The sequence below is a fragment of the Salmo salar genome, chromosome ssa01 (assembly GCF_905237065.1).
Source record: "Salmo salar chromosome ssa01, Ssal_v3.1, whole genome shotgun sequence".
NCBI classification, from domain to species: Eukaryota; Metazoa; Chordata; class Actinopteri; order Salmoniformes; family Salmonidae; genus Salmo; species Salmo salar.
This window is the reverse complement of record NC_059442.1, coordinates 106,828,812-106,852,311: the sequence shown is the minus strand read 5'-3', so window position 1 is coordinate 106,852,311 and position 23,500 is coordinate 106,828,812. Positions and strand designations below refer to the sequence as shown.

General features: G+C 45.2%; 1 protein-coding gene across 1 annotated transcript in view; it reads right to left on the bottom strand.

The window, feature by feature from the left end:
• Positions 1–23,500, bottom strand: part of LOC106593770 (WD repeat-containing and planar cell polarity effector protein fritz homolog) — a 142,292-nt gene that overhangs the window by 34,934 nt on the left and 83,858 nt on the right. Inside the window, exons 7-9 of the mRNA XM_045698680.1 lie at positions 23,262–23,385; positions 16,406–16,469; positions 9,952–10,050 (exon numbers count right to left, since the gene is read on the bottom strand). Coding sequence (XP_045554636.1) covers positions 9,952–10,050; positions 16,406–16,469; positions 23,262–23,385 — 287 coding nt within the window. The remainder of the gene's footprint in view (positions 1–9,951; positions 10,051–16,405; positions 16,470–23,261; positions 23,386–23,500) is intronic.

Here is a 23,500-nt window from a genome sequence, read left to right as displayed (position 1 = left end):
GATGGGCTGTTTACAGATGGGCTGTTTACAGGTGCAGTGATCTGTGAGCTGCTCTGACAGCTGGTGCTTAAAGCTAGTGAGGGAGATATGAGTCTCCAGCTTCAGAGATTTTTGCAGTTTGTTCCAGTCATTGGCAGCAGAGAACTGGAAGGAAAGACGACCAGAGGAATTGGCTTTGGGGGTGACCAGTGAGATATACCTGCTGGAGCACATGCTACGAGTGGGTGCTGCTATGGTGACCAGTGAGCTGAGATAAGGCGGGGCTTTACCTCGCAGGGTCTTGTAGATGACCTGTAGCCAGTGGGTTTGGCGACGAGTATGAAGCGAGGGCCAACCAACAAAAGCGTACAGGTCACAATGGTGGGTAGTGTATGGGGCTTTGGTGACAAAACGGATGGCACTGTGATAGACTGCATCCAGTTTGTTGAGTAGAGTGTTGGAGGCTATTTTATTTTATAGCCATATAACAGATGTCATTAAGAGTGTATTATAGACTACATAACAGATGTCATTAAGTGTGTATTATAGACTACATAACAGATGTCATTAAGGTCAACCATAAGGTTAGGTACACAAGACAAATGTGTATCGGGACTACTTCACAAATATTCAACAATCAGTTCTCCATTGTATGCATAGAGAATGGGTCATTTTAGTCAAATTGATTCAATTTATTCACTAAAAGGTCATTTGAACAGTATCTCCAAGCAGAACTTTACATGCTGTGGGTCTTTGTGGCATACGAATGCAGGTGATTTACTGAGAATGATTTCTACCTGCAGTGACATTATGCTGAAAGAACATTAGATTGATTCATGATGATATATATTTGCCCAGCATTTAGTGGTAGAGGGTAAGAATAGAGCTATGGATGAATAGAAACTACAACCGGTGAAACAACCTTGGGTGTATTCATTAGTTGTACACCTTGGCAAACCATTTTGCACCTGCTCATCTCTCCACCCATTCGGGGCCCAATGCCCAGCTTGTTGCGCATACTAAAAAAGCTCAACTTTGGCTATATTGTTGATTAAGATTATAGGGAAACTGACAAGATCAGGACCACTTCACACAAATTCAACAATCAAGTCTCCATTGTATGGGTAGAATGGGATCATTTAGTCAAATTGCTACAATTTATGCAATAACAGAATTTGAACGGTTTTCCCTTTTTACCATGTCAACGTTCCAAGCTGAACTTTGCCTGCTGTGATCTTTGTGGCAGGTGATTGACAGAATTCTACCTGCAGTGAAATTATCCTGGAAATAACAGATTGATTCATGATGATATTTGTCCACCATTTAGTGGCAGAGGAATTGTTCTTTTAGCTATGCTAGCTCTACTAACGTGCAACACTGTAAATCAGCGAGCCTCTACATAATGAAAAGTAGCTTAAAACATTGTTGGACTGTAGTTTTTAGCCTACCAAGGGCCTCGTGACTTGACTTAGGACTCCAGTATACATGACTCAGACATGGACTGGAACACTAGGGATTTGGGACTCTAGGACTATGGACTGGAACACTAGGGACTTGGGACTCTAGGACATGGACTGGAACACTAGGGATTTGGGACTCTAGGACATGGACTGGAACACTAGGGACTTGGGACTCTAGGACATGGACTGGAACACTAGGGACTTGGGACTCTAGGACATGGACTGGAACACTAGGGACTTGGGACTCTAGGACATGGACTGGAGCACTAGGGACTTGGGACTCTAGGACATGGACTGGAACACTAGGGACTTGGGACTCTCGGACATGGACTGGAAAACTAAGGACTTGGGACTCTAGGACATGGACTGGAACACTAGGGACTTGGGACTCTCGGACATGGACTGGAACACTAGGGACTTGGGACTCTCGAACATGGACTGGAACACTAGGGACTTGGGACTCTAGGACATGGACTGGAACACTAGGGACTTGGGACTCTCGGACATGGACTGGAACACTAGGGACTTGGGACTCTCGAACATGGACTGGAACACTAGGGACTTGGGACTCTAGGACATGGACTGGAACACTAGGGACTTGGGGCTTTCGGACATGGACTGGAACACTAGGGACTTGGGACTCTAGGACATGGACTGGAACACTAGGGACTTGGGACTCTCGGACATGGACTGGAACACTAGGGACTCTCGGACATGGACTGGAACACTAGGGACTTGGGACTCTCGGACATGGACTGGAGCACTAGGGACTTGGGACTCTAGGACATGGACTGGAACACTAGGGACTTGGGACTCTAGGACATGGACTGGAACACTAGGGACTTGGGACTCTCGGACATGGACTGGAACACTAGGGACTTGGGACTCTCGAACATGGACTGGAACACTAGGGACTTGGGACTCTCGGACATGGACTGGAACACTAGGGACTTGGGACTCTCGGACATGGACTGGAACACTAGGGACTTGGGACTCTAGGACATGGACTGGAACACTAGGGACTTGGGACTCTCGAACATGGACTGGAACACTAGGGACTTGGGACTCTCGAACATGGACTGGAACACTAGGGACTTGGGACTCTAGGACATGGACTGGAACACTAGGGACTTGGGACTCTAGGACATGGACTAAAACACTAGGGACTTGGGACTCTCGGACATGGACTGGAAAACTAGGGACTCTCGGACATGGACTGGAACACTAGGGACTTGGGACTCTAGGACATGGACTGAAACACTAGGGACTTGGGACTCTAGGACATGGACTGGAAAACTAGGGACTTGGGACTCTAGGACATGGACTGGAACACTAGGGACTTGGGACTCTAGGACATGGACTGGAACACTAGGGACTTGGGACTCTAGGATTGGAGGTTTAGAGACTTGACGAGATCACTGCATATCAATATTTGATGTGTTTCTACGATTGTCATCATGTTTACATTTGTGTGATCATGAAAGTGTGTGTGTTTATGTAAGTTGGTGTGTGTGTTTATGTGTGTTTATGTAAGTTGGTGTGTGTGTGTTTATGTGTGTTTATGTAAGTTGGTGTGTGTGTGTTTATGTGTGTTTATGTAAGTTGGTGTGTGTATTTATGTGTGTTTATGTAAGTTGGTGTGTGTGTGTGTTTATGTGTGTTCATGTAAGTTGCTGTGTGTGTGTGTTTATGTAAGTTGGTGTGTGTGTGTTTATGTAAGTTGGTGTGTGTGTTTATGTAAGTTGGTGTGTGTGTTTATGTGTGTTTATGTAAGTTGGTGTGTGTGTGTGTGTGTTTATCTGTCCTTGGAAGGTGTAGGCCTGTCTGACAGTGTGAGACGTGTGTGTGCCAGACAAGGGGTATTGTGGTGTGTTGGGGTGTAAAGGAACCAGTTCATTAGAACCAGAGTGTGGTCTGTCTGGACACCAGTTCTGTTCATTAGAACCAGAGTGTGGTCTGTCTGGACACCAGTTCTGTTCATTAGAACCAGAGTCTGGTCTGTCTGGACACCAGTTCTGTTCATTAGAACCAGAGCGTGGTCTGTCTGGACACCAGTTCTGTTCATTAGAACCAGAGTCTGGTCTGTCTGGACACCAGTTCTGTTCATTAGAACCAGAGCCTGGTCTGTCTGGACACCAGTTCTGTTCATTAGAACCAGAGTCTGGTCTGTCTGGACACCAGTTCTGTTCATTAGAACCAGAGCCTGGTCTGTCTGGACACCAGTTATGTTCATTAGAACCAGAGTGTGGTCTGTCTGGACACCAGTTCTGTTCATTAGAACCAGAGTCTGGTCTGTCTGGACACCAGTTCTGTTCATTAGAACCAGAGTCTGGTCTGTCTGGACACCAGTTCTGTTCATTAGAACCAGAGCGTGGTCTGTCTGGACACCAGTTCTGTTCATTAGAACCAGAGTCTGGTCTGTCTGGACACCAGTTGTGTTCATTAGAACCAGAGTCTGGTCTGTCTGGACACCAGTTCTGTTCATTAGAACCAGAGCCTGGTCTGTCTGGACACCAGTTCTGTTCATTAGAACCAGAGCGTGGTCTGTCTGGACACCAGTTCTGTTCATTAGAACCAGAGCCTGGTCTGTCTGGACACCAGTTGTGTTCATTAGAACCAGAGCCTGGTCTGTCTGGACACCAGTTCTGTTCATTAGAACCAGAGCGTGGTCTGTCTGGACACCAGTTCTGTTCATTAGAACCAGAGTCTGGTCTGTCTGGACACCAGTTCTGTTCATTAGAACCAGAGTCTGGTCTGTCTGGACACCAGTTCTGTTCATTAGAACCAGAGCCTGGTCTGTCTGGACACCAGTTCTGTTCATTAGAACCAGAGCGTGGTCTGTCTGGACACCAGTTGTGTTCATTAGAACCAGAGCCTGGTCTGTCTGGACACCAGTTCTGTTCATTAGAACCAGAGCGTGGTCTGTCTGGACACCAGTTGTGTTCATTAGAACCAGAGCCTGGTCTGTCTGGACACCAGTTCTGTTCATTAGAACCAGAGCGTGGTCTGTCTGGACACCAGTTGTGTTCATTAGAACCAGAGTCTGGTCTGTCTGGACACCAGTTCTGTTCATTAGAACCAGAGCCTGGTCTGTCTGGACACCAGTTGTGTTCATTAGAACCAGAGTCTGGTCTGTCTGGACACCAGTTCTGTTCATTAGAACCAGAGTGTGGTCTGTCTGGACACCAGCTAGATATTCATTGTGTATTAATGACCAGGGCTCCATGCTCCGTTAAGATACAGAAGTGTGTGATCTCCAGGACACACACATTGATCGGACCATTGTGTTTCTTACCTCTGTTAATATGCTCTGTCTGCTTGTGGCTATTTATGTGTGTGATCCACAATAACCCTGACACACACACATCCCTCGGGACACTGCTCTGTTAATATGCTCTGTCAATAACCCTGACACACACACACACACACACACACACACACACACACACACACACACACACACACACACACACACACACACACACGGGCCCATTGAGGCAGTGGTGCGTTGAAGACAAGCCTGGGTGGAAGGACAGTCTCCCCCAAGAGAAAGATAGAAAGGGAAGGAAAGAGAGAAAGAGAGAAAGGGAAGGAGAGAGAGAGAGAAAGAGAGAAAGAAAGAGAGGGAAGGAGAGAGAGAGAAAGAAAGAAAGAACGATAGGAGGAAAGAGTGAGAGGCAGTGGGAGAGAGAGAGATGGAAAGATGGAGAGAGAGAAAGACAGAGGAGAGAGGATAGGAGAAAGAGAGGGATGAAGAGAGAGAGAGACCCACACAATCCCATCTAATTGGCAACATTTGAAACATTAACATCAGTAAAGTGCTTCTCCTTTAATTCATTTCCCTCCTCCTCCATCCCCCTCTCCTCTCCTCTCTCCCTCCGTCTCTCAAGTGGCACTGTCCAAGGGTAGGATGCGCTCCAGGTGAAACAGGGAAATCATGGAGGACATAATTAAGAGGGCTTAAGAGGAGGGCGGGAGTGTGTGTGTGTGTGTGTGTGTGTACGGATCACACCGCATGTATACATTCTCAATCTCACACACACACTAAAACACACAGCCTCAGGTTTTGACCTCCTTGTGTGGAGTTAAATACCTTGATGGCCTCATTTGCTTGTCTATGAGCACACACACCTTGCGGTGTGTTTTAAGCGATGGTGAAGGACTCTAACATGTTGGCTTGCTTCTCATTTTAATGTTTCTTACACAGCCCTGGAAACGTCTGCGTGTGGGTTAACATTTCTCTCCCTGCGTGCGTGCGTGCGTGCGTGCGTGCGTGTGTGTGTGTTCAACAGCCCAGACTGATCCCCTCTGGTATGTGCTGAGTGTGTGTCATAGGGCAAGGCAGCAACCTGGAGTTGAGAAAACTGTCCCTTCAACATCTTTCCTCCCCCTCAGGAACCACCAAAACACACTTTAAACACATTGTGGAGTTTTCCAGCAGCAGAAGCACCAGGGAGACTGTAATACAGGCTGACACACTTTAAAGTGACATTTCAGGTATTCTTAGGATGATGGTGATGTTACATTAACATGATCAGTGATAAAAATAAATTAAAAAACATTATTCAATTCTCCAGGTTGGACTAATAATCAATAATGATTTAGGGTCGTTTTAAGCACCAAACCCCATTTCAAAATGTAAAACCTTGTTAAGCCTCTTTTTAATACCAGGGCCAGTGAGCTTCAATTTGAGTTGAAATCCCATAGTACAACAGTAAAGGGATGTTTAGGCTACAGAAAAACATATCGTCATAACATTTGCTTTCTTTAATTTCATACAGATTCCTCATCCGTCTTTCACCCTACCTGATGTGATCTACAACAGACAGCGTTACCAACAGTATCCTACTCCATTACATCCGTCATTTACCTACCTGATGTGATCTACAACAGACAGCGTTACCAACAGCATCCTACTCCATTACATCCGTCATTTACCTACCTGATGTGATCTACAACAGACAGCGTTACCAACAGTATCCTACTCCATTACATCTGTCATTTACCTACCTGATGTGATCTACAACAGACAGTGTTACCAACAGTATCCTACTCCATTACATCCGTCATTTACCTACCTGATGTGATCTACAACAGACAGCGTTACCAACAGTATCCTACTCCATTACATCTGTCATTTACCTACCTGATGTGATCTACAACAGACAGCGTTACCAACAGTATCCTACTCCATTACATCCGTCATTTACCTACCTGATGTGATCTACAACAGACAGCGTTACCAACAGTATCCTACTCCATTACATCTGTCATTGACCTACCTGATGTGATCTACAACAGACAGCGTTACCAACAGTATCCTACTCCATTACATCCGTCATTTACCTACCTGATGTGATCTACAACAGACAGCGTTACCAACAGTATCCTACTCCATTACATCTGTCATTTACCTACCTGATGTGATCTACAACAGACAGCGTTACCAACAGTATCCTACTCCATTACATCCGTCATTTACCTACCTGATGTGATCTACAACAGACAGCGTTACCAACAGTATCCTACTCCATTACATCCGTCATTTACCTACCTGATGTGATCTACAACAGACAGCGTTACCAACAGTATCCTACTCCATTACATCTGTCATTTACCTACCTGATGTGATCTACAACAGACAGCGTTACCAACAGTATCCTACTCCATTACATCTGTCATTTACTTACCTGATGTGATCTACAACAGACAGCGTTACCAACAGTATCCTACTCCATTACATCCGTCATTTACCTACCTGATGTGATCTACAACAGACAGCGTTACCAACAGTATCCTACTCCATTACATCTGTCATTTACCTACCTGATGTGATCTACAACAGACAGCGTTACCAACAGTATCCTACTCCATTACATCTGTCATTTACCTACCTGATGTGATCTACAACAGACAGCGTTACCAACAGTATCCTACTCCATTACATCCGTCATTTACCTACCTGATGTGATCTACAACAGACAGCGTTACCAACAGTATCCTACTCCATTACATCCGTCATTTACCTACCTGATGTGATCTACAACAGACAGCGTTACCAACAGCATCCTACTCCATTACATCTGTCATTTACCTACCTGATGTGATCTACAACAGACAGCGTTACCAACAGTATCCTACTCCATTACATCCGTCATTTACCTACCTGATGTGATCTACAACAGACAGCGTTACCAACAGTATCCTACTCCATTACATCCGTCATTTACCTACCTGATGTGATCTACAACAGACAGCGTTACCAACAGTATCCTACTCCATTACATCTGTCATTTACCTACCTGATGTGATCTACAACAGACAGCGTTACCAACAGTATCCTACTCCATTACATCTGTCATTTACCTACCTGATGTGATCTACAACAGACAGCGTTACCAACAGTATCCTACTCCATTACATCCGTCATTGACCTACCTGATGTGATCTACAACAGACAGCTTTACCAACAGTATCCTACTCCATTACATCCGTCATTTACCTACCTGATGTGATCTACAACAGACAGCGTTACCAACAGTATCCTACTCCATTACATCTGTCATTTACCTACCTGATGTGATCTACAACAGACAGCGTTACCAACAGTATCCTACTCCATTACATCCGTCATTTACCTACCTGATGTGATCTACAACAGACAGCGTTACCAACAGTATCCTACTCCATTACATCCGTCATTTACCTACCTGATGTGATCTACAACAGACAGCGTTACCAACAGTATCCTACTCCATTACATCTGTCATTTACCTACCTGATGTGATCTACAACAGACAGCGTTACCAACAGTATCCTACTCCATTACATCTGTCATTTACTTACCTGATGTGATCTACAACAGACAGCGTTACCAACAGTATCCTACTCCATTACATCCGTCATTTACCTACCTGATGTGATCTACAACAGACAGCGTTACCAACAGTATCCTACTCCATTACATCCGTCATTTACCTACCTGATGTGATCTACAACAGACAGCGTTACCAACAGTATCCTACTCCATTACAGCCGTCTTTCATTTGATAAAGATACAGTAGTTTTTCTGATTCAGTAGTTTTTCCAGAACCAAACACCATTAACCACTTATAATACCAGGTATTAAGTGAGCCTAAATGTAATCTTAAAATGTAAATCCCATATTTCTTACAAAAGACAAGCGGTGGCTACAGCTGTGTCTCCATTATAAAAGACAAGCGGTGTCTACAGTGGTGTCTCCATTATAAAAGACAAGCAGTGGCTACAGCTGTGTCTCCATTATAAAAGACAAGCGGTGTCTACAGTGGTGTCTCCATTATAAAAGACAAGCGGTGTCTACAGTGGTGTCTCCATTATAAAAGACAAGCGGTGTCTACAGTGGTGTCTCCATTATAAAAGACAAGCAGTGGCTACAGCTGTGTCTCCATTATAAAAGACAAGCGGTGTCTACAGTGGTGTCTCCATTATAAAAGACAAGCGGTGTCTACAGTGGTGTCTCCATTATAAAAGACAAGCGGTGTCTACAGCTGTGTCTCCATTATAAAAGACAAGCGATGTCTACAGTGGTGTCTCCATTATAAAAGACAAGCAGTGTCTACAGCTGTGTCTCCATTATAAAAAGACAAGCAGTGTCTACAGTGGTGTCTCGATTATAAAGACAAGCGGTGTCTACAGTGGTGTCTCCATTATAAAGACAAGCGGTGTCTACAGTGGTGTCTCCATTATAAAGACAAGCGGTGTCTACAGTGGTGTCTCCATTATAAAGACAAGCGGTGTCTACAGTGGTGTCTCCATTATAAAAGACAAGCGGTGTCTACAGTGGTGTCTCCATTATAAAGACAAGCGGTGTCTAAAGTGGTGTCTCCATTATAAAGACAAGCGATGTCTACAGTGGTGTCCATTATAAAGACAAGCGGTGTCTACAGTGGTATCCATTATAAAGACAAGCGGTGTCTAGAGTGGTGTCCATTATAAAGACAAGCGGTGTCTACAGTGGTGTCTCCATTATAAAGACAAGCGGTGTCTACAGTGGCGTCTCCATTATAAAGACAAGCGGTGTCTACAGTGGTGTCCATTATAAAGACAAGCGGTGTCTACAGTGGTGTCCATTATAAAGACAAGCGGTGTCTACAGTGGTGTCTCCATTATAAAGACAAGCGGTGTCTACAGTGGTGTCCATTATAAAGACAAGCGGTGTCTACAGTGGTGTCCATTATAAAGACAAGCGGTGTCTACAGTGGTGTCCATTATAAAGACAAGCGGTGTCTACAGTGGTGTCCATTATAAAGACAAGCGGTGTCTACAGTGGTGTCTCCATTATAAAGACAAGCGGTGTCTACAGTGGTGTCCATTATAAAGACAAGCGGTGTCTACAGTGGTGTCCATTATAAAGACAAGCGGTGTCTACAGTGGTGTCACAATTATAAAGACAAGCGGTGTCTCCATTACATTTGGTTCATTCTCCTCTTTTCTTTCATTTATTGGATCCAGATTTGATACATTTTCTTACCGTGCTTACGCCTTCTTCAGCATGGATTTCATTAGCCTTCCTCTGGGCCACTTCTGCCAGAACCACCTCTCCCTTATCACACGCTACATAATGGAGATCCTTTGAAGGTAAACAGGAAATAAAACCACATTTATTTTTTTATCTAAAATGAATCTAGGCTCCAATGACAATGAGAGAGGGAGGGGAGGAGAGAGGGAGGGGAGGAGAGAGTGTTTTGAAAAAAAATCATCAGTGAGGAAGAAGGGGAGAAACAGATAAAATGACGTGTTTGAAGTTTGACATCAAGAAGAGAGAGAGAGAGAGAGACAGAGAGAGAGGAAGAGAGAGAGAGGGAGAGAGAGGAAGAGAGAGAGAGAGAGAGAGAGAGAGAGAGAGAGAGAGAGAGAGAGAGAGAGAGAGAGAGCAGTTGGATGAAATATGAAATGCAGCCCCTCTGACGGTTTCAAACCATTGCTCTCGCCGGTTTGGGTTTGAACTTGGGGGAAGGGATGTTATCTCCGCGCCTGCCGTGTTTTTAAAAGTCGGAGGAGACGCGGCGAGATGCGACAAGTGAAGGTTCACCTTTCAGAAAGTGTAGTATTTCTCTGTTAGGGAGAAAATAACATCCATCCAAGCTTATTACAGTATCAGAGCAAGACAACATGGAGACTCAGTGTGTGTCCTTTCTGTCAGCCTCATCTCACTAAAGAGGACAATACTGTTAGTAAATACGGTTGGAGGGTCATTCAGTTGAGGCTAAAGTATCTTTTATACCAGGGGCCAGAAAGCTATGGTCCCCTCCACACAGTAAATACGGTTGGAGGGTCATTCAGTTGAGGCTAAAGTATCTTTTATACCAGGGGCCAGAAAGCTATGGTCCCCTCCACACAGTAAATACGGTTGGAGGGTCATTCAGTTGAGGCTAAAGTATCTTTTATACCAGGGGCCAGAAAGCTATGGTCCCCTCCACACAGTAAATACGGTTGGAGGGTCATTCAGTTGAGGCTCATAACTCTCCTCTCGACCCCCTCTACCGCTCCGACCCCCTCTCTACCCCTCTCTAACCTTCCTACCCCTCTCTAACCCTCCTACCCCTCCTGACCCCTCTCTAACCCTCCTGACCCCTCTCTAACCCTCCTGCCCCCTCTCTAACCCTCCAACCCCTCCTGACCCCTCTTTAACCCTCCTTACCCCTCTCGACCTCTCTCTAACCCTCCTAGCCCTCTCTAACCCTCCCCCGGGCCTGGCTCAGAGCACCATATTTACTATATTTGACCAGGGCCCTATGGGATTGAGGTCAGGGCTTTAAGATGGCCAGTCCAATACATTGACTTTGTTGTCCTTAAGCCATAACTTTGGAAGTATGCTTGGGGTCATTGTCCATTTGGAAGACCCATTTGCTACCAAGCTTTAACTTGCTGACTGATGTCTTGAGATGTTGCTTCAATATGTCCACATAATTGTCCTGCCTCATGATGCCATCTATTTTGTGAAGTGCACCAGTCCTTCACGGTTGGGATGGTGTTCTTCGGCTTGCAAGCCTCCCCCTTTTTCCTCCAATCATAATGATGGTCATTATGGCCAAGCAGTTCTATTTTTGTTTCATCAGACCAGAGGACATTTCTCCAAAAAGTATGATCTTTGTCCCCATGTGCAGTTGCAAACTGTAGTCTGGCTTTTTTATGGCGGTTTTGGAGCAGTGGCTTATGGTTATGTCGATATATGACTCGTTTTACTGTGGATATAGATACTTTTGTACCTGTTTTCTCCAGCATCTTCACAAGGTCCTTTGCTGTTGTTCTGGGATTGATTTGCACTTTTCGCACCAAAGTACGTTCATCTCTAGGAGACAGAACGCGTCTCCTTCCTGTGCGGTATGGAGGCTGTGTGGTCCCATGGTGTTGATACTTGCGTACTATTGTTTGTACAGATGAACGTGGTACCTTCAGGCATTTGGAAATTGCTCCCAAGAATGAACCAGACTTGTGGAAGTCTACAAAAATGTTTCTGAGGTCTTGGCTGATTTCTTTTGATTTCCCCATGATATCAAGCAAAGAGGCACTGAGTTTGTAGGTAGGCCTTGAAATACATCCACAGGTACACCTCCATTTGACTCCAATGATTCCAATTAGCCTATCAGAAGCTTCTAAAGCCATGACATCGTTTTCTGGAATTTTCCAAGCTGTTTAAAGGCACAGTCAACTTAGTGTATGTAAACTTCTGACCCACTGGAATTGTGATACATTGAACTTGCCAAATCTATAATTTCAAGTGGCTAATGCTAACCACCTGCTAGCCCCAAGCTGAGCCTGTCTGTCTGTTCCTATACACCCCTAGACCCCTAGACCCTGCGAGTCTGTCTGTCTGTTTCTGTTCCTATACACCCCTAGACCCCTAGACCCTGCGAGTCTGTCTGTCTGTTTCTGTTCCTATACACCCCTAGACCCCTAGACCCTGAGAGTCTGTCTGTCTGTCTCTGTCTCTATACACCCCTAGACCCTGAGAGTCTGTCTGTCTGTGTCTGTCTGTCTGTCTGTCTGTCTGTCTGTCTGTCTGTCTGTCTGTCTGTCTGTCTGTCTGTCTGTCTGTCTGTCTGTCTGTCTGTCTGTCTGTCTGTCTGTCTGTCTGTCTGTCTGTCTGTCTGTCTGTCTGTCTGTCTCTATACACCCCTAGACCCTGAGAGCCTGATTCACACATCGTCACCCTCATCCTCCTTTTGTGCTCTGAGAGACAGAAACAGGGGATGAGAGGATGATCATAGGTTCAAGGAGAAGCGAGGGAGAGAGAAATGAAGGTTTGTGGAGGGAAGAAAGAGAACAAAATGGAGAGAGAGGCGATGAGGGGGGGTATGAGATCCCAAATGGAACATTTTGAATGAGCGACAGATTGGATAATAACGCTGTCGTTTCTACAAACTAACTCTAAAGGAGTGTAATTAATGAATGAGCTCTCAGGATGACCCTCAACAAGACTAAATTCAGCAGCTGTTGAATGAGGAACAGGCTTCAATTAGATATGTGTGACACAGCTTCCTAATGGAGAACAAACAGAGCAGGAGAGAGAGAGAGAGAGAGAGAGAGAGAGAGAGAGAGAGAGAGAGAGAGAGAGCATAACTAAATCCCAGGATGTCAGGATGGTTTATATCAGCTTAACAGCAGCTCATAATACTGTCTAAATCTATCTCTCCCTCCCTCCCACTTCCCTCCGACCCTCTCACACTCCCCCCTCCTCCCTCCCCATATCTCTCCTTCCCTCCCCCATCTCTCTCCTCCCTCCCTCCTTCCCTCCCCCATCCCTCCCCCATCTCTCTCCTTCCCATCTCCCTCCCCTCCTCTCTCTCCTTCCTTCCTTCCCTCCATCCCTCTCTCCTTCCTTCCCCCATCCCCCCATCCCTCCCTCCCTTCCTTCTCTCCCTCCCTCCCTCCCTCCCTCCCTCCCTCCCTCCCTCCCTCCCTCCCTCCCTCCCTCCCTCCCTCCCTCTCTCTCTCTCCTCCCTCCCTCCCTCCCTCCCTCCCTCCCTCCCTTGTAGGGAGAACCAGAGCCACCATCAGATATTAGCTGCAGGTCTTATTCCCAGAGACTCACCACGACACAGGACCGCCACTAATCTTATTTATATACGAGCTTTAGAGTTTTCAGACGCCACGGCTAGCCCGCGTCCCCGAAACCACCCTATTCCCTATGTAGTAGCATGGGTATCCGTATAGGGCCTTGGTCAAAAGTAGCGCACTACATAGAGAATAGGGCGCCGTTTGGTTAGCCTACAGATAAAGGGGCCTGGTGTTTGGGTATTGTTTTGGAGGAGAGCTGTAAAGAGCCCAGTGACTGACGATATCCACTGATGTTTGGGTTACAGCCACATGAATACAGCAAGCATGATAACAGTGAAGTACAGCAGACAAACTGGTACACACAGGCTTAGCTTAGAGACAAGTCAATACACACACACACACACACACACACACACACACACACACACACACACACGCACACACAGTGATATTGACTGATATTTGAGTAACCTCAACATGATTTACTCATGGACAAATGCAAACTTTGTACTTTTGTGTGTAAAACACTGACATCACAGTTGCACACACACACAGCTGTAATCCGTAACTGTGTTTAACTAACACTTCAATCTGATAGGCGTTCGTTGAGGATTTAAGATTTTAATAATGCTAATTTGCCATCTGAGTACAACAATGAGCTTACTGCTTGAGAAGTGTGATCCCTACTACCATGAGCCATACTCTGTGAAAGTGTGTGTGGTGTGAGAGTGAGAGAGAGAGAGAGAGAGAGAGAGAGAGAGAGAGAGGAAGTGTGTGTGTGTGTTTCCTAACTAACACCATATCTAACAAAAGGAGCCCCATTAAGGAACAAAGCCTCTACATCTGATTCAGATATCACACATCACATTTACTTCCTTAATTCATTAATTAACCGTCAGATCAGAAAAGAGGCTTGATGACGACGGAAGGACTGACCTGATTGGTCACATTATCGTCTCGTTATCAAAGGGTTGTAATTAGGGGACTATAAAACGTCTCCATTATGCAAAGCACTCCTGCTAACGAGAACCCTCCTTCCCCCTGCCCCACACACACACACACACACACACACACACACACACACACACACACACACACACACACACACACACACACACACACACACACACACACACACACACACACACACACACTTACCCAACTCCCACCCCTAGTCCCTCTCCAATTTAGCCCCACACCAAAGTGTTTTGTTTTACAAAAGGCCTCTTTTCCAGGGTTGGAGGACTTCTATTGTTAGTTCGAAAACAATGGAGCTGGAGAGAGAGGAGGTGAGGAATCACACTGAGCATTTCTGCAGGGTGTGTGTGTGTGTGTGTGTGTGTGTGTGTGTGTGTGTGTGTGTGTGTGTGTGTGTGTGTGTGTGTGTGTGTGTGTGTGTGTGTGTGTGTGTGTGTGTGTGTGTGTGTGTGTGTGTGTGCATCTGTCAGTTTGTGTGTGAGAGCGGGGGTTCCATTAGTTTTGTTCGCCCGACAAACATTGATGGGGTTGAGATCAAACATCAGATGGGGTTCTGCCTCCTATTCACCCCTACCCTTCACCCCTCCCTGTCCCAATCAGCCAGTTAGACAGGTTAACTTAGGCCCTAATTAGAGGACTAGCAGGGCTAAACGCCACTGCCCTCCTCTCTCCTGCCCTCCCTCTCTTTCCCCCCATCTCCCTACCTCTCTCTTTCTGTTTCATTCCCTGCTCTCTTTGTTGTTCCAAAAAGGAGACATGTGTCACTTTCTTCCTTTGGGTTCTTTTCTTTTTCTTCCCTCCTTTCTCTGGCTTGTCTCCTAGGTGACAGAGGAGGTCTCCTTTCTCTGGCATGTCTCCTAGGTGACAGAGGAGGTCTCCTTTTTCTGGCATGTCTCCTAGGTGACAGAGGAGGTCTCCTTTCTCTGGCATGTCTCCTAGGTGACAGAGGAGGTCTCCTTTCTCTGGCATGTCTCCTAGGTGACAGAGGAGGTCTCCTTTCTCTGGCATGTCTCCTAGGTGACAGAGGAGGTCTCCTTTCTCTGGCATGTCTCCTAGGTGACAGAGGAGGTCTCCTTTCTCTGGCATGTCTCCTAGGTGACAGAGGAGGTCTCATTTCTCTGGCATGTCTCCTAGGTGACAGAGGAGGTCTCCTTTCTCTGGCATGTCTCCTAGGTGACAGAGGAGGTCTCCTTTCTCTGGCATGTCTCCTAGGTGACAGAGGAGGTCTCCTTTCTCTGGCATGTCTCCTAGGTGACAGAGGAGGTCTCCTTTCTCTGGCATGTCTCCTAGGTGACAGAGGTCTCCTTTCTGTTCCTCTCCCCACTCTTTATCTCTGTTTCTGGAGCAGTCCTTCACCTCCACCCCCTCCTCTCTCGTTCTGTCTCTCCTCTCTCCTTCTCTATTGCCTCACTCCTCTCTCTCTCTCTCTCTCTCTCTGTGTTCTTTCAAGGTCCATAGCCTCGGCTCCACCTTTTCAATTCGGCTTCTCAGCGGCTCTACTTAGTGGCGAGTGAATTGGAACCATTGCTATCAGTGTGATGGGAGTAGGGGGGAGGAGGTGAGAGAGGAGGTGCAAAGCGTGAACATTAAATGGCTTGGGGGGGGGGGGGCGTTGTTGAAGCATGGAGGGTGAAGCAAAAGGGGGCCCCCACAAAGAAGGGGGTCAGACATACAAGACCGCTTCAGCGTTGAGCGAAAGAAAGAGCAAGCGAGAAGAAGAGAGGTGAGAGGAGGAGAGGGAAGAAAAGTGTTCAGGTCACAAGGCCCCTCCACCTGCTACTCACCATGACAGAGAGACAGAGAGAAGACGAGAGAAGACAAAAGGAGAGGAGGAGACAAGAGTAGAGGAGAGAGGTACGGAGAAGAGTGGAGTGGAGAGGAGAGAGAAGAGGAACAAAAGAACGAGAGAGAGAGAGAGAGGGGAGAGGAGGAAAAGAGAGACTCACCATAAACAGGTCTCTAGCTCCAATGTCAACCGCCAGCAGGAAAGCCTTCTCAAAGCGCTGGTGTCTACAGACATAACATGATTATAAACTGTATTATAAGACATTAACCTGTTGGGGATAGGGGGCAGTATTTGCATGGCCGGATAAAAGAACGTACCCAATTTAATCTGGTTACTACTCCTGCCCAGTAACTAGAATATGCATATAATTGTTTGATTTGGATAGAAAACATCCTAAAGTTTCTAAAACTGTTTGAATGGTGTCTGTGAGTATAACAGAACTCATATGGCAGGCCAAAACCTGAGAAGATTCCAAACAGGAAGCGCCCTCTCTGACCATTTCTTGGCCTTCTTTGTCATCTCTATCCAAAACAAAGGATCTCTGCTGTAACGTGACATTTTCTAAGGCTCCCATAGGCTTTCAGAAGGCGCCAGAACGTTGAATGATGACTCTCCAGTCTCTGGCTGAAAAACAGTAGCGCATTTGGTAAGTGGTCGATCTGAGAACAATGAGACGGGTGCGCGCGTGCACGTGAAGAGTCCATTTTACTTTCTCAGTCTTTGAACGAAAACAACGACTCCCGTTCGGAATATTATTGCTATTTTACGAGAAAAATCGCATAAAAATTGATTTTAACACATTAAAAAGCATTATACCTGCAGGCTGAGGTAAGTGTTAGAGATTTTCTGTACAGACAGTTAAAAAGTCTATGAAGATGCACACACCAACAAAATTAACACAGTAATTATATATTTTTGTATTTTAAATGCAACCTTTATTTAACTAGGCAAGTCAGTTAAGAACAAATGATTACTTACAATGACGGCCTAGGAACAGTGGGTTAACTGCCTTGTTCAGGGGCAGAACGACAGATTTTTACCTTGTCAGCTCGGGGATTCCATCTTGTAACCTTTCGGTTACTGGCCCAACGCTCTGACCACTAGGCTACCTGCTGGTTACTGGCCCAACTCTCTAACCACTAGGCTACCTGCTGGTTACTGGTCCAACACTCTAACCACTAGGCTACCTGCTGGTTACTGGTCCAACGCTCTAACCACTAGGCTACCTGCTGGTTACTGGTCCAACACTCTAACCACTAGGCTACCTGCTGGTTACTGGTCCAACGCTCTAACCACTAGGCTACCTGCTGGTTACTGGCCCAACGCTCTAACCACTAGGCTACCTGCTGGTTACTGGCCCAACGCTCTAACCACTAGGCTACCTGCTGGTTACTGGTCCAACACTTTAACCACTAGGCTACCTGCTGGTTACTGGTCCAACACTAACCACTAGGCTACCTGCCGCCCCAGTAATGAGTATATAGTGTATATATACACCAACAAAATTAACCCAGTAATTTGTATATATACAGTTGAAGTCGGAAGTTTACATACACCTTTGCCAAATACATTTAAACTCAGTTTTTCACAATTCCTGACATTTAATCAGAGTAAAAATTCCCTGTCTTAGGTCAGTTAATTTTAAGAATGTGAAATGTCAGAATAGTAGTAGAGAGAATGATTTATTTCAGCTTTAATTACTTTCATCACATTCCAAGTGGGTCAGAAGTTTACATACACTCAATTAGTATTTGGTAGCATTGCCTATAAAATTGTTTAACTTGGGTCAAACGTTTCGGGTAGCCTTCCACAGCAAGTTGGGTGAATATTGGCCCATTCCTCCTGACAGAGCTGGTGTAACTGAGTCAGGTTTGTAGGCCTCCTTGCTTGCACACACTTTTTCAGTTCTGCCCACAAATTTTCTATAGGATTGAGGTCAGGGCTTTGTGATGGCCACTCCAATACCTTGACTTTGTTGTCCTTAAGCCATTTTGCCACAACTTTGGAAGTATGCTTGGGGTCATTGTCATTTTGGAAGACCCATTTGCGACCATGCTTTAACTTTTTGACTGATGTCTTGAGATGTTGCTTCAATAAATCACATAATTTTCCTTCCGCATGATGCCATCTATTTTGTGAAGTGCACCAGTCCCTTCTGCAGCAAAGCACCCCCACAACATGATGCTGCCACTGGGATGGTGTTCTTTGGCTTGCAAGCCTCCCTTTTTTCCTCCAAACATAATGATGGTATTTTTGTTTCATCAGACCAGAGGACATTTCTCCAAAAAGTACAATCTTTGTCCCCATGTGCAGTTGCAAACTGTAGTCTGGCTTTTTTATGGCGGTTTTGGAGGAGTGGCTTCTTCCTTGCTGAGCGGCCTTTCAGGTTATGTCGATATAGGACTCGTTTTACTGTGGATATAGATACTTTTGTAGCTGTTTTCTCCAGCATCTTCACAAGGTCCTTTGCTGTTGTTCTGGGATTGATTTGCACTTTTCGCACCAAAGTATGTTCATCTCTAGGAGACAGAACACGTCTCCTTCCTGAGCGGTATGACGGCTGCGTGGTCCCATGGTGTTTATACTTGCGTACAATTGTTTGTACAGGTGAACGTGGTACCTTCAGGCATTTGGAAATTGCTCCCAAGGATGAATCAACCAGACTTGTGGAGGTCTACAAAAATGTTTCTGAGGTCTTGGCTGATTTCTTTTGATTTCCCCATGATGTCAAGCAAAGAGGCACTGAGTTTGAAGGTAGGCCTTGAAATACATCCACAGGTACACCTCCAATTGACTCCAATGAGTCCAGTTAGCCTATCAGAAGCTTCTAAAGCCATGACATAATTTTCTGGAATTTTCCAAGCTGTTTAAAGGCACAGTCAACTTAGTGTATGTAAAATCCTGACACACTGGAATTGTGATACATTGAATCGTAAGTGAAATAATCTGTCTGTAAACAATTGTTGGAAGAATTACTTGTGTCATGCACAAAGTAGATGTCCTAACCGACTTGCCAAAACTATAGTTTGTTAACAAGACATTTGTGGAGTGATTGAAAAACTAGTTTTAATGACTCCAATCTAAGTGTAAAGTTCCGACTGTATATCAACAAAATTAATCCAGTAATTGTGTTTTACTGGATCAGTTATAGAGGTACTACATGAGTTACTCTATGTAAAACCTTCCATCACTACGGTGGTTCAGTGGTCTTGCTGTAAAACCTTCCATCATTACAGTGGTCCAGTGTTCTTGTTGTAAAACCTTCTATCACTACAGTGGTCCAGTGTTCTTGCTGTAAAACCTTCCATCACTACAGTGGTCCAGTGTTCTTGCTGTAAAACCTTCCATCACTACAGTGGTCCAGTGTTCTTGCTGTAAAACCTGCCATCACTACAGTGGTCCACAGTGTTCTTGCTGTAAAACCTGCCATTACTACAGTGGTCCACAGTGTTCTTGCTGGAAAACCTGCCATCACTACGGTGGTTCAGTGTTCTTGCTGTAAAACCTGCCATCACTACAGTGGTCCACAGTGTTCTTGCTGTAAAACCTGCCATCACTACAGTGGTCCACAGGGTTCTTGCTGTAAAACCTGCCATCACTATAGTGGTCCACAGTGTTCTTGCTGTAAAACCTGCCATCACTACAGTGGTCCACAGGGTTCTTGCTGTAAAACCTGCCATCACTACAGTGGTCCACAGCGTTCTTGTTGTAAAACCTGCCATCACTACAGTGGTCCAGCGTTCTTGTTGTAAAACCTGCCATCACTACGGTGGTCCACAGTGTTCTTGTTGTAAAACCTGCCATCACTACAGTGGTCCAGTGTTCTTGCTGTAAAACCGGCCATCACTACAGTGGTCCAGTGTTCTTGCTGTAAAACTGGCCATCACTACAGTGGTCCAGTGTTCTTGCTGGAAAACCTGCCATCACTACAGTGGTCCAGTGTTCTTGCTGTAAAACCTGCCATTACTACGGTGGTTCAGTGTTCTTGCTGTAATACCTGCCATCACTACAGTGGTCCAGTGTTCTTGCTGTAAAACCTGCCATCACTACGGTGGTCCAGTGTTCTTGCTGTAAAACCTGCCATCACTACAGTTGTCCACAAGGTTCATGCTGTAAAACCTGCCATCACTACAGTGGTCCAGTGTTCTTGCTGTAAAACCTTCCATCACTACAGTGGTCCACAGTATTCTTGTTGTAAAACCTGCCATCACTACAGTGTTCCAGTGTTCTTGCTGGAAAACCTGCCATCACTACAGTGGTCCACAGTGTTCTTGCTGTAAAACCTGCCATCACTACAGTGGTCCAGTGTTCTTGCTGTAAAACCTGCCATCACTATAGTGGTCCACAGTGTTCTTGCTGTAAAACCTGCCATCACTACAGTGGTCCACAGCGTTCTTGTTGTAAAACCTGCCATCACTACAGTGGTCCAGCGTTCTTGTTGTAAAACCTGCCATCACTACAGTGGTCCACAGTGTTCTTGTTGTAAAACCTGCCATCACTACAGTGGTCCAGTGTTCTTGCTGTAAAACCGGCCATCACTACAGTGGTCCAGTGTTCTTGCTGTAAAACTGGCCATCACTACAGTGGTCCAGTGTTCTTGCTGGAAAACCTGCCATCACTACAGTGGTCCAGTGTTCTTGCTGTAAAACCTGCCATTACTACGGTGGTTCAGTGTTCTTGCTGTAATACCTGCCATCACTACAGTGGTCCAGTGTTCTTGCTGTAAAACCTGCCATCACTACGGTGGTCCAGTGTTCTTGCTGTAAAACCTGCCATCACTACAGTGGTCCACAAGGTTCATGCTGTAAAACCTGCCATCACTACAGTGGTCCAGTGTTCTTGCTGTAAAACCTTCCATCACTACAGTGGTCCACAGTGTTCTTGCTGTAAAACCTGCCATCACTACAGTGGTCCAGTGTTCTTGCTGTAAAACCTGCCATCACTACAGTGGTCCAGTGTTCTTGCTGTAAAACCTGCCATTACTACGGTGGTTCAGTGTTCTTGCTGTAATACCTGCCATCACTACAGTGGTCCAGTGTTCTTGCTGTAAAACCTGCCATCACTACGGTGGTCCAGTGTTCTTGCTGTAAAACCTGCCATCACTACAGTGGTCCACAAGGTTCATGCTGTAAAACCTGCCATCACTACGGTGGTCCAGTGTTCTTGCTGTAAAACCTGCCATCACTACAGTGGTCCACAAGGTTCATGCTGTAAAACCTGCCATCACTACAGTGGTCCAGTGTTCTTGCTGTAAAACCTTCCATCACTACAGTGGTCCACAGTGTTCTTGCTGTAAAACCTGCCATCACTACAGTGGTCCAGTGTTCTTGCTGTAAAACCTGCCATCACTACAGTGGTCCAGTGTTCTTGCTGTAAAACCTGCCATCACTACGGTGGTCCAGTGTTCTTGCTGTAAAACCTGCCATCACTACAGTGGTCCACAAGGTTCATGCTGTAAAACCTGCCATCACTACAGTAGTCCAGTGTTCTTGTTGTAAAACCTGCCATCACTACAGTGGTCCACAGTGTTCTTGCTTAGCTAGTTCACTTCACATCTTCCTTCTTCCATTTTCTCGCTTTGGCAAGCAGAGCCTTCTCTGGCATCCCTCCTTTTCTCTCTCCCTTATCACCCACCTGCATTCATCCCTTCTTCAACATCAAATGAAAACGCTTCTCTTTGGTTGAGTTTGTTTGTTTCATGTTGGTTCTGGCCTGGAGAAGTTAGGGACTATTGTACTGGGTAGATACTCAGCCTCCCAACTCTAATCTCTAGAAATGGGGAGAGACCCTCTTTTCAATTATCTGTGTGTGTGTGTGTGTGTGTGTGTGTGTGTGTGTGTGTGTGTGTGTGTGTGTGTGTGTGTGTGTGTGTGTTTGAGAGCAAGAGAACACATCGTTATCATCATTACCAAACAAATGTCTTTCATTCTGAATTGATCGACTCAGTGCTGTTAGCTACTTACTTTATTAACTAATGTACAACATTTTTTTTTAAACTCACTTGTCTTTTCCTACTAGCACTAATAACTACTGAGGGAAAATGTGCTTCCAGTGCCTTCGGAAAGTATTCAGACCCCTTGACTTTTTCCACATTTTGTTACGTTACAGCCTTATTTTAAAATGAATTACATAAAAGAATTTCCTCATCAATCTACACACAATACCCCATAATGACGAAGCGAACACAGGTTTTTAGACTTTTTTGCATATTTATATAAATAAACAGAAATATCTTATTTACATAGGTATTCAGACCCTTCGCTATGAGACTCGAAATTGAGCTCAGGTGCATCCTGTTTCCATTGATCGTCCTTGAGATGTTTCTACAACTTGATTGGAGTCCACCTGTGGTAAATTCAATTGATTGGACATGACTTGGAAAGGCACACTCCTGTCTATTTAAGGTCCCACAGTTGACAGTGCATGTCAGAGCAAAAACCAAGCCATGAGTTTGAAGGAATTGTCTGTAGAGCTCCGAGACAGGATTGTGTCGAGGCACAGATCTGGGTACCAAATAATTTCTGCAGCATTGAAGGTCCCCAAGAACACAGTGGCCTCCATCATACTTATGTAAATGGAATATTTCAGTTTGTTATTTTTAATACATTTGATAACATTTCTAAAAAACTGTTTTTGCTTTGTCATTATGGGGTATTTTGTTTAGATTGATGAAAAAAAACTACCAATTTAATCAATTTAAGAATAAGGCTGTAACGTAACAAAATGTGGAAAAAGTCAAGGGGTCTGAATACTTTCCGAATGCAATGTACTATGACTGACATGTGGTTGTCTCACCTAGCTACAATATCTTAAACGGAATTAACTGTAAGTCGCTCTAGATAAGAGCGTCTGCTAAATGACTAAAATGTAAATCTAAGATGACAGAAAATGATGATTGTATTTAAATGAACGGTGAAAGTTTTTGTTCCATTTGGCAGACCTTGGTGGGTGTGGTTAAGTGTATAGGAGGTGTGGTTACCCGAGTGGGTGGGTTATACTGTAAGGGGCTGAGTTACCTGAGTAGGTGGTGGAAGAAGCGTCGGGCGTACTTGCTGATTGGCCCTCTGTATTCTAGAACCACCGAGTCAGAGAGGGGGCGGGGCGGAACATAGAACACACCCAGAGCTGCCTCCAACTGGGCTGCAGACAGGAAATAAACATTCATTTGATTGGTTTACTGATTGACTGGTTGACTGACTGACTGACTGGTTGGTTGATTAATGCATTGATTGAATCATTTGATGGTTTACTATAT